This window comes from Chelonia mydas, chromosome 3 (assembly GCF_015237465.2).
Source record: "Chelonia mydas isolate rCheMyd1 chromosome 3, rCheMyd1.pri.v2, whole genome shotgun sequence".
In the NCBI taxonomy this organism is placed as follows: Eukaryota; Metazoa; Chordata; order Testudines; family Cheloniidae; genus Chelonia; species Chelonia mydas.
Window position 1 is genome coordinate 168,388,070 of NC_057851.1, and position 17,155 is coordinate 168,405,224.

The 17,155-nt window shown below is 40.0% G+C and overlaps 1 protein-coding gene across 8 annotated transcripts in view; it reads left to right on the forward strand.

Annotated features, from left to right (window-relative positions):
• Positions 1 to 17,155, forward strand: part of PPM1B (protein phosphatase, Mg2+/Mn2+ dependent 1B) — a 96,245-nt gene that overhangs the window by 58,661 nt on the left and 20,429 nt on the right. For 5 of the 8 annotated variants that reach the window (XM_043543774.1, XM_037895840.2, XM_037895839.2 and 2 more), the window contains 2 exons: positions 10,584 to 11,447; positions 13,199 to 13,316. In XM_043543774.1, coding sequence (XP_043399709.1) covers positions 10,602 to 11,447; positions 13,199 to 13,316 — 964 coding nt within the window. In that variant the 5' untranslated portion in view covers positions 10,584 to 10,601. Of the gene's footprint in view, positions 1 to 8,247; positions 8,421 to 10,583; positions 11,448 to 13,198; positions 13,317 to 17,155 lie in introns of all 8 variants that reach the window. The other 3 variants (XM_043543775.1, XM_043543777.1, XM_037895841.2) reach the window with 2 other exon arrangements.

Below are 17,155 nucleotides of genomic sequence, written 5' to 3' on the forward strand. Positions count from 1 at the left end.
TATATATGAGGGTCATTGTATTATGTCTACAAAGAGTAACAGTAAATATGACATACTGATCCCTGTGTCACTTGTTTTTATGTAAAGTTGAATTGCATGCAGTCGCTGTGCTGTGTGCCAAACTTTTAAATTGACAGCACATACCTGCATTTTAGAAGCTGGAGGTACTCTTGGGACTTCTGGCATGTGGAGAATTACTGGAGGCTGTTTGGAATTGTGGGATAAATGTATTAGCTGCCTATTTCTGCTCAAATAATCTGTGGTGAAATAATTAAGGAGTTTGACTTTTTAAATTGTCAACTTCAGTTAACACCCTATTAGAATGAATGGGGCAGTTTCATAGTTGTTGTTCTCTGAATGCTTGTTCATGTCCATTCCAATGTAGGTGTGTGCTCACCTGGAGCACCGCTGCCAGAAAGTTTTTCCGTCAGTGGTATCCATTGGGTTGACTCTGGTGCTCCCTGGAGTCACACACTCATAGCGTCAGGATAGAGGGCCATGCCGACCCACCGCCACCTCAGTTCCTTTTTACTACCTGGGATGGTCGCTGGAACTACTACTCGTTCTTGCCTCTGCAAGTACTCCTCAGTGGACTTTTCTCTGTCTTATTGTATATAGTTGATTTTAGGAATTATGTTTTCAGTTATTAGTAGATAGTTAGGAGTTAGTGAACCCCACTAAGCAGGGTTAACTCTGCCCAGCACCGGGGCATGCCTCGGTCTCTGAGATTTAAGCCTTCTCACCTGTGCCAGGAGGCACTTTGCTTATGGGAATTTTGCATGACCCACTTTTTTCACCTCAAGACCTCCAACTCATGACCTGGAAGCTCCATGGCTGAACCCCTTGGAACTAGCATGCTCTGAACCAGTTCAAGAAGTTCTTTTAGGAAGCAGAAAGCTGTCCACTAGAGCTACATACGTGGCAAAGTGGAAAAGCTTCTTGATCTGGTCGATGCAGAAAGGTGTCTCACCCATGCGGTCATCAGTGCCATTCTGGACTACTTGCTACACCTGAAGCAGCAATGGCTATCTGTGTCGTCAGTTAGAGTCCACCTGGCTGCAGTTTCGCCGTTTCACCCATGGGTAAATGGCCTGTCCGTTTTTACAAACTCTATCTGTAGTCGTTGTCTCAGGGGTTTGACAGACTGTATCCCCAGGTACAACAACCAGTCCCACCCTGGGATCTCAACCTGGTATTGTTATGGCTCCTGGGTCCTCCATTCGAACCATTGGCAACATGTTCTCTGCTCTTCTTGTCCTGGAAGGTGGCCTTCCTGGTGGCTATTATGTCCCAGAAGGGCCTCGGAGATTAGGACCATTATTTCAGAGCCTCCATACACAGTATTCTTCAGGGACAAGGCCCGGCTGTGCCCTCACCCAGCCTTCCTCCCAAAGGTGGTTTCACAATTCCATAGTAACCAGGATGTATTCCTTCCAGTCTTCTATCTGAAACCACATGCCAGAAACAGGAACAGTGACTTCATTCCCTGGATGTCAGACATGCACTTGCCTTCTGCGTAGAAAGGACTAAATCATTTTGGAGAACTTCTTAACTCTTTTTGTGGCACTTGCACACAGGATGAAGGGTCTCTCAGTCTCAGCCCAGAGAATTTAATCGTGGATCATTTCCTGTATCTACACATGCACCTGGCAAAAGTCCCTGCTCCTGCCTGAGGGTGCATTCCACAAAGGCCTAAGCATCTTCACCTGCATTCATGGCACAGGTTCCTATCCAGGACATCTGTAGAGCGGCAACGTGGTCTTCAGTCCTGACTGTTGTGTCTCACTATGCCGTCAGTCAGCAGACTGGAGATGATGCTGAGTTTGGCAGAGTAGTGCTACAGTCTGCTTGTCAATGAACTCCGAACCCTCCCCCACAGCTGATTCGGAGTCACCTACATTGGAATGGACATTAGCAACATACCTCGAAGAACAATCGTTACAGAAGATCAGTAACTGATTTTTCATGCTATCTTCATATTTAGGATGACACCATTGTGTTGATTACATGTTTGTAGTTACTTTCACAGCCATAGTAGAAAGATTCATTTTAAAAAATGAAGGCTTAGATTCTGGAGCACATATTTTTGACAAGAGATTGATTTCTCTTCAAATTGCACATCTGAGGAGTACACAGCCTTGTGTATACAATAGTAGATCACATGCCTGCTTAAACAAAACCATGTTTTTCCTCCTTGTTCATATTAAAACATTCCCTTTCACTTTTTAATAGCCATTCAAAGGAAAGGAACTTAATGTGTTTAAAGTTTGGACTACCTCATCAATCATTGCTCTACATCAAAGCAGAGGATTAATCTGTGAGAGGATTTGCTGAGAATTTCTACATTATATAACAAAACCCTATCATTAACTTTTAATAAAACATGAGTTTTGCCAGTCTGATGATAGTAGAAGGTTGAAAATTGTATTACTGTCTTGAAGTCAAGTTGGAAAAAGAGCATTACTATTAATATTACATGCAAAAAACTGTTAAGAGACCATTAATGTTGCAAAGTCAAGCACTCAAAAATTAGTAAACTCAGAATTAATGAATTCTGCCTTGTTATGTATATTGCTTAGCACCACAAAGTCTGATTCAGCTTGGGATATAATTCTGTTCTTCTGAATCCAAGTCTAGCACTTAGTTGTAAGAGAACATTTTTCTCAGCTTGCAAATGTCTCATTCATCATTCATTCTATGCACTGAATAATGGGGCTCTGCAGAGCAAATTATATGTGGTAATTACAGACTGTATCATAATGCATATGCCAAAATGGAGACATGTTAGTTACACAAGCAACTTTAATGGAGTTTCCTGACACATTTGTGTGCTTGATTTTTCAACTTCAATATTTAACATTTTGTATATCAACTTCCTATACATTTAAAAAAAAAAACAACTAAAAATTAGAATCCATCATGTGGAACCATATAGATCCCACTGCATGTGTCGTTAGCAGTGTTAGTACCCAGGACCTTTAGGTACCTGTCACAAATTCTTAGAACTTGACTAAAATAGTAATTGGTAGCAGCAATAAGCAATTGTCTTCCATGTGGGAGAACCTGCTATTGGAAGGGAATGCAAAACCCACTTTAATGGATTTCACAACTATTTGCTAGACAGCGGAACAGTACTGGCAATCAAGATTCTATTTCAGGCCCAAGGGCAGAATGGACTAGAGGATAGAGCAGTGGTTATAGACAGAACATCTGAACCCACAGATTTGGCATGTTCGTTCTGAAAGACAGTTTGGTTAAATGGGCCTTTCTTATTAGAGCTGTAGGTTTTTACCTAGTCGTGCCAGTACTCATCTTGTGTAATCTGTTATCCCACCTGTAAAATGGGGGTTAATGATGATTGTTTGTGTCTTGAGAGGGATATGAATGAGCCTTGGTTCAATAATAAGACACATGAAGGGCGTAATTAGTACTCGTTAGTGGAAGAGTTGAAACTAAACTTCACGGTTGCTTCCTAGGTTCTAATCCAGTGCTTTTCAGCCAGAGGTTATTTTTCAGCTACTGCTTTGCCTCGCTACAATACAGGGTCATGTAAGGAACTCTATAAGGATAGAAAACATGCTCAATGTTCAGGGAGTTCCAAGGGAGTCAGAAGTTCAAAGGTTTTAGCAGCTGACCTCGAACCAGCTCTATTAAGCATGTACAAATGGAATTTTTTCAGGGCCTTAATTGGCCAAATCTGGATAAAATTTTTTATGGGGCCAGCAAAAGACCTCTCTTGAGCCCCAAGACTTTCCCTGTGCCAAATTTCAGGCTTTTGCTCCTAAGTATGGCATTTCTAGACCTCTTCAGAATGCCTGGAAATAAATTAACTTTGGAAACACTACCTATTTCCTCCTAATTTTATAGTTGAAAACCATTGCACGATTTTTGCTGATGGCAAAAACAACCATAGAAACTTTCAGCCGGAAATGTTAGTTTGACAAAGTTGTAAGCAATTGAAAACAAGGAATTTTATTGGAAAACGTTAGGAAAGCACAACTATATTTTATAACTGTAACTATTGCGACCTGCTCTGCCTATAATGCAGGATCAAACTTGATGGATCTTCTGTGGCTTTGTCTTTACATTTAATACACACACAACATAACTGGTTCACAACTAAGGTGGTTGTACACACCACATATCTGACAAACCCTTGTGGCTGTTTGGTGGTGACAGTGGTTGTGTTGTGAAAGGGTAGTTGAGTGGGTGAATTATAGAAAGGCAATTAACGGGATTGGTGGAAGACTCGTTTTGCTAGAGGAGCAGAGTTAAGGGTTGTGGGTATGTGATCTATAAGTGGGGAGATAGGAAAGTGTATATGTTGCTGAATGAAAGAGTGAAGTGTGTGTAGTGTAATATGGCTTAACTTTTAATTTCCATATTTTCATCTATTTGTATCAGGTATGTTTAGGGGAAACAACACTACTTGCTTCCAAACAAGGGGTTTTGAGAGTGTTAATTTTTTGTTTTTTGTTTTTTTTAAATTGTGCACACCTGCAGGTGGGGAGGGGGGTATAGAAGTGCAGCTGTTGATAGAATGTTATCCATTTGCAGCTGACCATAAATCCCTCTGTTTGTAGCATAAAATCTGACAGAAAAGGGACGTTCCCAACGAAGAAAGTCTTGTGTATGCCTAATCCACTCATCAATTCGATTTGGGTTTGCCCTCCCAAAATCCGGCAGATTTATGTGCGTATATAATCTTTCAGTAATAATGTGAATTACAGCTGCAAAGTATGCTAAATCCCATATTAACAAAAGAAAATCCTACCTGTTGGACCAGATGTGCTCAGTATCCACCTTTACCAAGTTTTGTGTAGCTAGTACTCTTCTCCTTTGTCACAGTAGTGCTTTGAGCTAGTTGCACCAGATCCCTTTGTTACACCAACAGGGTTGTGAAGCCAGCACATTAGTATACTACTGGCACTAGTCTTCTTCAGCACAATGAATCATAGAATACCAGGGTTGGAAGGGACCTGAGGAGGTCATCTAGTCCAACCCCCTGCTCAAAGCAGGACCAATCCCCAATTTTTGCCCCAGATCCCAAATGGCCCCCTCAGGGATTGAACTCACAACTCTGGGTTTAGCAGGCCAATGCTCAAACCACTGAGCTATCCCTCCCCCCATTAGCACTAGGCCCACTTAATCACATTAGTGCTGTGCGAGACCAGCACCTGGGACTTCCAGTGTTGGGACATCAGCAACTGGGGTGGTCAGTGTTGTAGATTTCCTCCCACTCTTTCAGCTCCAGCATCATGTTGGCTTTATCTGCTGGTTCCTGTTGTTGTTTTGCAAGTGCCTTCCTGGCAAATGGCATATCAGGCTATTGGCCCAATACCATTTTCTCTCTGGTGCTCATTAGTCAGTGCTTTGGGGCCTGGTAACATCAGTGCCATGCCCATCACCCCTCTGACACCTTGCTGAGTGGGCACAATGTCAGAACTTGACTGACTTAGTTGGTGCTTGCATCTGACTTCAGTGCCTCACTTCATAGGGGCTCATTGTATTTTCTTGGCATATCCTCATCCTTCTTGAAGAATGAGAGGAGCTGGGTTCTTCTTGGCGGTTGAGAGGGTGCAAGACTCAGTCCATGCAACCACGTCATTGGTGTCCATGTAATTTTCCTAATGAGTCCAGTTTATTATATCAGGATGGTTGATTGGAATTGAACCCTGGTACTTTTGGCACATGCTAGGATTTTAATTAGGATCCTAGGCCATTACTAATACAATTGAAAGGGCATGTAACAAAGTCAATTCCATCTTGATTGTCCTATCTCTGTCAGCTTGGCCTATGGTGGAGCAGATATATAGCCACAGTGCCTTTAAGCAGATGGCCCAAATCATTCCAGCCTCTCGGAAGCAATCTACACCAGAGGGATTTGCTTTGTAGGTAGGTGAGATGAGAGGATTGCAAATGGGCCCATGCAAATCCTGTTCTTTTTTTTAAAAAAGAAAAAAAAAGCTACATCTCTCAGTGCAAGGCTTTACAACTGCCTTTGTGTTACTGCAAAATAGGAGAAGCCAGCTGGTAGGGTTGGTGGACATGCCTTTTAACAAAAAATAGGTGAGTAGAAGGTGGTTGTGTTTTAACAGCTTGGATTCTGTAGAAAATAGCAGGGAGAGCCTAATGTTTCTTGGTATTTAATATTTTTGCCTGATGTTTTGCTCAGCCAGGTCATAGATAAACTTTAATGTTAGTTACTTTTATATATAGTTATGGAACACAGCTTCTGTATTTAAAATCTGATTTGAAATTATATCAAAAGTCAATGGGTGCGTGAACATCTTTAACTGGTTGGTTTGTTGTACTAGACTGGCATATCTTTGTGACTGTAGATGTGAATGTTAGTTCTCATTACCTATTATGTAACTTTGCTAAATGGGTTTGTAATTGGCAAGATGAAATGCTTATTATGTTGACCTATTTTACAAACTGTATAATGTTCTTAACCTAAAGGCTATTAAAAGTCCTAGAGCATCATAAAGAAGTCCCATAGAAAAAGTGATATGCTCTGCCAGTTGTTTCTCTTCTCTTCAACCCCATTAAAACTATTTAAAAGTTGAAGGGATACCACCTACATAAACCTTAATTTAAAAAAAAAAAACAAAAAACCTTTTTTGTTAATAGCTTAGCTGGGGTAGTAAAAAGTGGAAAATAAATTGGTCAAGGAGTTTACAGCAATACCTATCAGCCTTTTGGAAAAGTTTAATCTACATCAGTATCTAAATAAAGATGCAAGATTGTCAAGGTTCCTTCCCACTCTGAACTCTAGGGTACAGATGTGGGGACCTGCATGAAAACCTCCTAAGCTTACTTTTACCAGCTTAGGTTAAAACTTCCCCCAGGTATAAATTAATTTTACCCTTTGCCCTTGGAATTTCCACTGCCACCACCAAACTTTAACTGGGTTTACTGGGAAAAGTAGTTTGGACACGTCTTTCCCCACAAAATCCTCCCAACCCTTGCACCCCACTTCCTGGGGAAGGTTTGGTAAAAATCCTCACCAATTTGCATAGGTGACCACAGACCCAAACCCTTGGATCTTAGAACAATGAAAAGGCATTCAGTTTTCTTACAAGAAGACTTTTAATAGAAGTAAAGGAATCACCTCTGTAAAATCAGGATGGTAGATACCTTACAGGGTAATTAGATTCAAAACATAGAAAATCCCTCTAGGCAAAACCTTAAGTTACAAAAAAGACACACAGACAGGGATAATCATTCTATTCAGCACAATTCTTTTCTCAGCCATTTAAAGAAATCATAATCTAACACATAGCTAGCTAGATTACTTACTAAAAGTTCTAAGACTCCATTCCTGTTCTGTCCCTGGCAAAAGCAGCATACAGACAGACACAGACCCTTTGTTTCTCTCCCTCCTCCCAGCTTTTGAAAGTATCTTGTCTCCTCATTGGTCATTTTGGTCAGGTGCCAGCGAGGTTACCTTTAGCTTCTTAACCCTTTACAAGTGAGAGGATTTTTCCTCTGGCCAGGAGGGATTTTAAAGGGGTTTACCTTTCCCTTTATATTTATGACAAAGATAGAATCCAGTGGACATACCCTGCTTGGCAAAACATCCTAGGACAGTGGTCCCCAACCTTTCTGTGGGAATAGAACATTCCTATTCCCAACAGACTGTGGCGGGAGCCAAACACCCCACTGCCAAAATGCCGCCGATAAGTGGCAGCGGAAAGAAGCCTCGCCGCCGAAATACCTCTGAGAAATGGCAGCACTTCTCGGCGGCATTTCAGCAGGCGGTTCTCAGGTAGCCGTGCTCAGCGGCGGCATTTCGGTGGTGTGGTGTCCTGCGGGCGCACACAACTGCCCCAGCGGGTGCCATTGCGCCTGCGGGCACCGCGTTGGGGACCCCTGCCCTAGGAAGTATAGAATCTGGATGGGAGGAGGGGGAGTGAGGGCTCTGAATGGCACAGCTACCATAGAACTCCATTTACAGAGGGAAGGTGCAAGATTTTTTGTGGATTCTTGGGTAGTGATGGCCCTGACCTCTGTCAACTCATAGTGCAAAGCAAACTATAACTGCCCAAAATGTGTCATGGGGAGGGGAGCCAGTGTGGTATTATTCCCACTCTCATTTGCTGACTTTGTAGAAACATTCCAGGCAAACATGAGGCTGTTTGTTCTTTTCAAGTTTAGTAGGTAGATAGAGGCATAGGCATGGTCAAGGAATCAGTCATTTTTCATGGCAGCATCCTATAGTAAATCCTTCCTTAATTCTTTCAGGTTCCTGCTTTATGCAACCAGCCACCCTGCAAATGAAAGGGAACTGTCCCTGACATAGTCAGAGACGCTATGGCAGCATGGCTTTTGGAGCCCTAGGAGAAGCATGGGATCCTTAGGATTTGGGCATCTGGTAGTTTGCAGGGGCACTCCTGCTCATTCTGTGGAGTGATAAGGCAAGTCTCCTCTCTTCCCAAAATCTCATAGTATTTTAGTTCTAGGTGAACTTTCCAAGCAATTTTAGCCTTTCCACATGGACAGGCTTCTGTGGGAAAGCATAATAAAGCCTTTCATTCTTCATCTGTACCTGGATTATTAGTTCAAAAATCCCACATAAAAACTGGAGATGTATACCTAATTCTTCAGGCAGCCCATACCTCTGGCATTTTAGGCAGTTCTTTAGCTCACAGGACCTCACTTTTTTGTTACAACTGGTGTGGTTAGTGGAACTTCTGAATACATAAGGTATTTATTACATAAAATTAAGATGCTATCTGGGGGGGATTTCTTTTAATTTACCAGGCATGTCTTTTAGAATATGGAGGACAGAACACAGAAGTTAGTCACTTAAAATATATAGTCTGAAATTGTCACAATACTACGGAATGTCATACTTACTTTTTAATATCAGTAGCTTCCAGTACTCTGCTTAATGAAAAAAAAATTAGCTGAGAAGTTTTGATTTGCAATATATATGAGGATTATGTAATTAAAAGGAGACACCTAGGTGTACCTTAAAGGTTTAATAACATAATACTGGCAGGGTCATGTTCCTGCCTTGCAGCACAAGATAATCTAATCCTAGAATGAGAGAGGAGAGCATGAGTGCAAAAAAAATAAAAAAAGGGGGAGGTGCGTGGCACTTTTAACCTTTAAATTAGAGCTTGAACATGGATATTGCTTACTGTAAATTTCCACTCCATTCAACATTTCTTCCTTCAGTAGATATTCTGCCATTTGTGCACTTGGGCCTTCAGGGGTGATTACAGAAAACTCTGCCTTGATCTGTCTGTTTTTCAATTCTGACAGTATCTGCCTCAGGACTGTATAGACCATTTAAGAAAAGGGTGGAGCTGAATTATGTCATTTAGTCATACCAGTTTCTATCAACTCTAGCTTGACCCTTAGTTGAACTTGAAACTTTTGTGCTGAAGGGAATGGTAATGCAAACAAGAACTGAAATGACTTGGAAAAGAAACATATAAACCAAGACAATACAACATAAAACTAGAACAAGAATTAATGTTGTTTCTCAGTAGAGCACTAAAAATCATTGTGATAATCAGAGTGAAGATACGACTTCTATCTAAAATAAGGCTAGTAAAAGGACATTGTTTAAAAGGAAGGTGTACGAACTATAGGTTCGTTATTTGGAGTAAATTATATGTCATTTTAAAAGGGGGCTGTCCTTATATGCATTTAGTTATTTTATTTTAAATAGGTCTTCTCGAATTAGAATGGAAGAACTGTTTTTGTTTTGTAGTTCTTGATTTTTCCTAGTACTGTGAATGGTGTGATTTATTTGCAGGATGATAATTTTAATTTAGGCAAATATATATTTTTGAATTTTAAATTGCATCCAAAATTAGTTTAAGAAATGTGTTTTGGAAAAGTTAAAAATTGGAACTGCTTGCACACACAGGAGGCCAGATTGTTCCCAGACTTCTGTTTAAGCAGGGACTTCTCTGAGGATTCTCTTCTGGAAATTACCCCCATCATCTTGCTGTGGGGTGAGGGAGAAGGATTTGTCCTCAAACTCCTCTTGGAAAAGTTGCCCCCAAACTCAGTGTTCCAGTAGTAGGCCGGCCATGCCTTACCAGTGTTACTTCTATTCCCCTGCACTATGCAGAAGTCCCCTACACTGGACAGTTTCTGGGGAGCTATGGAGAAAAATTAGTGAGAGACTGTACTAGTTTTTCCTGGTAACTTTTATGGAATTAGAGGGACGTGGACTGGGGAGGAAGGGATGGTGCTACAGAGGCAGAAAAGCTGCTCCTTCCATTTGAAGGACTCCTTCATTTATATATGTAAGTGAGCATGAAATGTTCCTAAGACAAAGATAAGCCCCCTCCCCTCCTTGAGGGCAGTGGCGGGTAAGCTACCAAAATGTCTAATTTGACAGGATCACATTTAAAAAAAATTGAAACAGACCTTTTTCCCCCATAGCTGACCTGAATAAAAATGCATACTTTGTTGTACACACTTTGTTATACAGTAATTCACTGACTGTACTGTAAGAAAAGCCACAAGGAATTATGTATGAATTGTTTGACAGATTGCTGTACAAGACTTTTGTGGGATAATAGATTTATAAATAAGACTTTTCTTTTGTTTTCCAGATTCAATATTAAATAAACATGGGTGCATTCTTGGATAAACCAAAAACTGATAAACATAATGCTCATGGTGCAGGGAATGGCTTGCGTTATGGCCTCAGCAGTATGCAGGGATGGAGAGTGGAAATGGAAGATGCTCACACAGCTGTTGTAGGTATTCCCCATGGCCTAGAAGACTGGTCCTTTTTTGCTGTCTATGATGGTCATGCAGGCTCTCGTGTGGCAAATTACTGTTCAACACATTTATTAGAACACATCACCAACAATGATGATTTTAGGGCATCAGAAAAACCAGGATCAGCTCTTGAGCCTTCAGTGGAAAATGTCAAGAGTGGAATCAGAACTGGCTTTTTGAAAATTGATGAATATATGCGCAATTTTTCTGACCTCAGAAATGGAATGGACAGGAGTGGCTCAACAGCAGTGGGAGTTATGATTTCACGTGAGCATATATATTTTATCAACTGTGGTGATTCGCGTGCTGTTCTCTATAGAAATGGACAAGTGTGTTTTTCAACACAGGATCACAAACCTTGCAACCCAAGGGAGAAGGAGCGAATCCAGAATGCAGGAGGTAGTGTAATGATTCAGCGTGTTAATGGTTCATTGGCAGTTTCTCGAGCTCTGGGCGACTATGACTACAAATGTGTTGATGGCAAAGGCCCTACAGAACAGCTTGTTTCTCCAGAGCCTGAGGTTTATGAAATTTTAAGAGCAGAAGAGGATGAATTTATCATCTTAGCTTGTGATGGAATCTGGGATGTAATGAGTAATGAAGAGCTCTGTGAATTTGTTAAGTCTAGGCTTGAAGTATCAGATGACCTGGAAAAAGTGTGCAATTGGGTGGTCGATACTTGTTTACATAAGGTATGTAACTGTTTTTCCTAAAAGTTGTTATACAATTGTTGATCTTTATTTAGATGAATACAATACCAGTTAAAAAGAAGAATTTCAGTTCCCTCTGGTTGTAATTCAGGTAATGCAAATAGCTTGCACTTCCTTCTTGTTACCCAGAGAATTCTTCATGGTTGAATTGTAGCGTGCGGCACACACTGTAAGCTTCGCTTGAATGTGGTGGTGTTTTTCCAACCAACAACATCTGCAAGACTTGTGCATGTGGAATGACTACTACAATATATTTAATGCTTAATTGAGCCCTGATCTTGCACTGAGCTCCATATAGGCAGATTCAATATAGGGCACTGATGTCCAAATTCCATGTGAATAAGTTCATACCGCTTGCAAGATTGGAGTTGAATCTGAAGTTTTAGCCTCAATATTCTGCAACTCTGGAAGAGGAGGGAATTTTTTGACGCCCAACAACTATCTTTTATTGACTGTGAAAGGTGAGAATCCTTTTAGGCCTGGTGCAGAAGGAAACTTCAAAAACAAAGCCCTTTCTACTATGGTATTCTCTCTACTCCACAGTCCTGTTGTACTCCTGCAGGAGAGTGGGTGTGATGATGGGTGCTAGGAACTGCCCCGTGGTGTAGGTCTGAACAAAAAAGGCTATGTAAGGAGTAGTAACCCTGGGTTTACCATATTAGTTTGGCTACTGGTGGTTGTCACAATGTTCTCTACAGATTTGAAGTGCAAGAATGGATAATCTCTTGAAACCCTCTTTCAAATCTTTATGCTATATAGCAGCAGCTAGGATACCTATTCTTCTTCCAGTCCTTGCTAAACTCCTTTACAAGCTCCTGAGACTATACAGCATCAAGAGTTGCAATTTAAGCTTATACAAACATGGGAGGCAGAGGAAGGGAAGGCCAAACTTTTGATTAATCAGCTCTGTGAGGGTATTAGTATACACTCTGGGAATGGGTGTACAGTAGTAAATTAAATTAGTGCTGGGATTATAGTTTTGCAAATTACTACTGAGCAAAAAGTGAAGTACAAGAGAGAGATTCTGAAAGAAAATAGTGTTGATGTGTTTGCACGGTATGTGTTGAACTGTAAGATCAGCTGGAAATGTGTAAACATTTCCAAGTGGAGATTAAGTTAATATTAAAAATTTGTAGTTCTGCATAATTTGCAAGAAAATTGGGAGTTCCAGATTAACTATATATTAGTGGCTGACCTGGGGAGGTGGATAGAGAAACGTTATGTTAGCTCTTGGCCATATCAGTGATCCTATTCATTTTTGGAACTTCATAGCATCAAAGTGAAATGCAATTTAGGCAGTGGCACAAATAGAATTCAGATGAACAAATATATTTGGAATGAGCTGTAATGTCTCACCTGAGTATTTTCATAGAATGAAATATTAGCTTTTTTAGTTTGTTATTGGTTTGGGTAACAGTTAAACAATTTCTTCATTTTAACTTGTGATCTTTTTGTCGTTACCTTTTAAACAAGTGAAGAAATGCTTAATAGTGATATATTTATTATTAATGGTAAGATAATATATAAAATTTCAAGACTATAAAATCTTTTTCTACATGAAATATGTTGCAGCTAATTAACATGTTACAAATGTGCAATAAAGTAATTGTGTTAACAATGGTTCATTATATCTATCTTAGAACAAGCGAGAGTGATTAATAACAAGGAAGGCAAGAGGTTTAAAACTAAGGATCCCTCTCATGTACTTTTTTTTTTTTCTCTCCACTATATAGGGAAGTCGTGATAACATGAGTATTGTACTAGTTTGTTTTTCAAATGCCCCTAAGGTCTCAGATGAGGCAGTGAAAAAGGATGCTGAGCTGGATAAGCACTTGGAATCACGGGTTGAAGGTAGGAAAACCACTTTGTGTATTAAGAATGCTGCTGTCTTCATAATCTTAAGAACCTAATGGTTCTCAAGTTTTAAATGATGCTGTGCCAAATTCAGAGCTGATGTAAATAGATAAAACTCTATGGATTTTCATAAATTAGGAAAAGGTTAAAAATTGTTTGGGGTTAGCTAACCCTGATAGAACCAGTATCTCTTCCTTAATTTATACGTAAGTTAACACCTTGTACCTCTGCTTAGTTGGTTGAAGTCAGTCATAGGCTTCAGCCTAGGGTAGACCTCGACCTGTTAAATTGTGGTAAAATGTTAACCTGTGCCTGTGGTAAGGAAAAGGTTGGGGTTAGCACTTGATTTAAGCATAACTTCTTTGCCTAATCTAGGGAAATCTTACTGAAGTTGGTAGAGATGAACTTGCTTATATCATATTCTGAATGTAGCCCATTATATTTAAACAATGTATGCTAATCAAGCCTATAGTGAAAAATAGCATTTAGGAAATAATGCCTGTTGTCTCCCACCCTCCTTTTTTATATTTTGTTACACACAAACTTTTTCATTCAGTGATTATTCAGCATTATTTTATCACGATGCATCTTGCTATCTTTTTCTTCTGATGGCAGAAACACCGTTCTTTTGTAAGCTATGCTGCCACTGAGGTAACTTGAGTAATCTCTTGTTTTTAGAGAACATGTGCCTCATATCAGCCATATGTATTGTAGGATATATTGGTAGTTTGGTATTTTAAATTATTATTGCAGCAAATACTCAGACTGGCTCTCGAATTGGTTTTCTGTTTGTCTCCTAAATCTTGGCATAAATTAGGTATTACTTGTTCAACAGATAAATATAGATTCTAAACACTTTATCATTACTTTATCATTACATGATATTGTAATCTCATGCTAACAACTTATTCTATATTTATGGTTGCGAAAGCACTTTTGATTTACTCTTTTAGATTCTATTTCTAACGTTTTATTTCAACCCATAGGTGTGGGGTTGGTTTTTTTTTTTTTTTTTTTTAAGGTTTGAAGGAAAGTTGTTGTTTCTGAGTTAATGTGAAATAAGCTCTTCATGCACTAAAAATTGTTCAGGCCCTTTCAACCAATTTTTTATTTTAAAACTTTGAAGTTAGCATATAAATAGTCCTCAGTGAAAAATGCATGCTTTGCTAAGACTTTAATTTTAAAAAAGGGAAGAAAAAGAGGATTTATGACTGAAAACAACTATATGCGCGAGTGCATTATATTTTCCTGAAGGGTTTAAGTGTGCTTCAAGTGCAAATACTCTGTTATGTGTATGTATAAGCATGTGTGTGTATGGATATCTGCATGCAGAACCCTATCAATCAGTGACTATGTTAATTTCTACAATTCAGAAACTTCAGTAAAGTTCCCCTCTCTCTCTCTCTCTGTAGATGCAGATTTGCATGACTGTTGGGAGGGTTAGTGAGAAGCATGGGTTGTGTGTTTTCAGTACATTGATGATGGAGCTTTATAGCTCCATCTTCACTGACTTGGCTAAAGATGTCAGTTGCATTACTCAGCGTTTTGCGGGACAGTGTAGGTAGAGATCAGGGCTGAGGCCCAATCCGGATAAGACTCAGGTGAGAGAGGTTGGTTGGGGAAGGCAACTGGGAGAGGTGGTGGTGGGTTATGTTGGTCTTTCTGTAAGTATGTGCCTTCTGTTTGTTGACCAGTTTCACAATCTGGGGTCTGATTAGAGTCATGGCTGCTACTCGCTGATGAGGTAGCCGCCACAGCCAAGTCAGACTTTGGATGGTTGGTAGGCTGTTGGAGTTTCTTTTAGATGCAGACTTTGCAACTCGCAGCCAGCCTTTGTCACTTCAAGATTAGACTGTGAGACTGCTTCTTATATCTATTTGGAAACTGCAGCTAATGCAGAATTCAGTGGCTTACTTGTTTAAACAGTGTTTCCTGCCACAGGCTTATCAATGCTGTGCTCTACAATCTGCACTGGCTGCCTGTTAGTTTCAGGATTGATTTTAAGATGTTGGTTCTGACCTGTAAAACCTAAATGGCCTGGGACCTACCTGCTTAAGAGATCACCTCTCTCAGCCCATTGTATATTGCTATAGTTCAGGTTACTGGAGATGCCTGAGCTGAAACCCTTTCAGTATGAGAGAGGGCATGATTGGCAAGATGTTCACCACTCTAGCCTTGGACTTGTGAAACGTGTGTCTTCTCTAGACGCATAAGAACCCAAGTAATGTTACCTTTCAGGGTGTGCTTTTCTGTTTGGAGATGGGTGTTGGATAAGGATGGGTAATGGTGATGTAGGAGTCTGGTGGATATTGCTTTAATTCTTGTTTTTATTCTTCTATTGCTGCTTTATTTAGCTTGATCTGGGGAAAGTGATGGTGGGTCTATTCAATGTATTTTAAAAATATTGTCAAGTGAGCTAGGATCATTAGATGTACATGCTTTTATTGTATTGTAGAATAGTAAAAATCAAAATAGTAAATAGGGCTAGAGATAACTGTAGTAATTTTTTTACTGTAAACAAATTTTTTTTACTGTCGATATTAAGGAGAGAGATTTTTCTCAGACCCTTGAAAATATCTAAAAGAAAAGCATACTACTAACTGTTGACAATTTATTGTATACTCACTACAGTAATGTACCGGACACAGCATTTTCTCGTGGCTAGACCATATGCCTGGCCTTACCGCTGTTACCTTGTGCAAATCACCTAACTTCTTCATCCTTAAGTTTCCTTATCTGTAAAGCAGAGGTACTATTACTTTATAGGGATGTTTTGAGATTTGTTTTAAAATGCATTGAGATCCTTGCATGAAACTTGCTGAAGAAGTGCTCAATAAACATTATTATTAAGCATTTAGTTGCTTAGAATTATGCAAAGTTAGTTTTGTGAAAATATCACAACAGGGGTAAGCACCCTGGCAGGCCGGGCTGGTTTGTTTACTTGCCGCGTCCACAGGTTTGGCCGATTATGGCTCCCACTGGCGGCGGTTCGCCGTCCCAGACCAATGGGGGCTGCGGGAAGCAGCGCTGGCCGAGGCATGTGCTGGCCACCGCTTCCCGCAGCTCCCATTGGCCTGGAGCGGCAAACTGCGGCCAGTGGGAGCCATGATTGGCCGAACCTGTAGATGTGGCAAGTAAACAAACCGGCCCCAGCCTGCCAGGGGGCTTACCCTGGTGGGCCGTGGGCCAAAGATTGCCGATCCCTGTACTATTATAAGCTACTGCTTTTTGTTTATAATAGTCCACCAGATTTAATTTTGGACAGAAATATATATAATTCAGATTTTGAAAGATAATAGACCTATATTACATAAACATAAAATAAAGTCTGAAACCCATGACCTTTATTTCAAATATAGGGGAGTATTCCTTTTGATCTAATACTATTTTGAAATAACTCAAAATATAAATGACTGGTAAGCCAGAGTATTCAACAGAAATAAGTTACCCAGACATTTGTACGTCCTATTATTTCAATTGTTTTTGGTTTTCCCACAGGAGTTCCCCCTGTCATTCAATGTTCTGTACGTTGGATAAAGTATAAGACCTTTAAGTGACATACACTTGACAAAGAATGAGAGTTAGTAGTCAAGGAATTTATATCAAGAATAGAAGCAAGTCAAGAAAACAGAAGACAAAGCAGAAGAACCCACAATATTTCGCCTCCCTTGTTTTTCTCCCAACATATTTCGTCTATCCTCAATAAGTTCATTATCTCTCTAGCCTTTTGACATATGTCTATTGATTCCTTAATAAAGTGGCTGAATTCTGGTTTGAGAGATTGGCTGCCTATAATTTTACTATTAAATATTTTCATCAAATATTTATAGGACAGA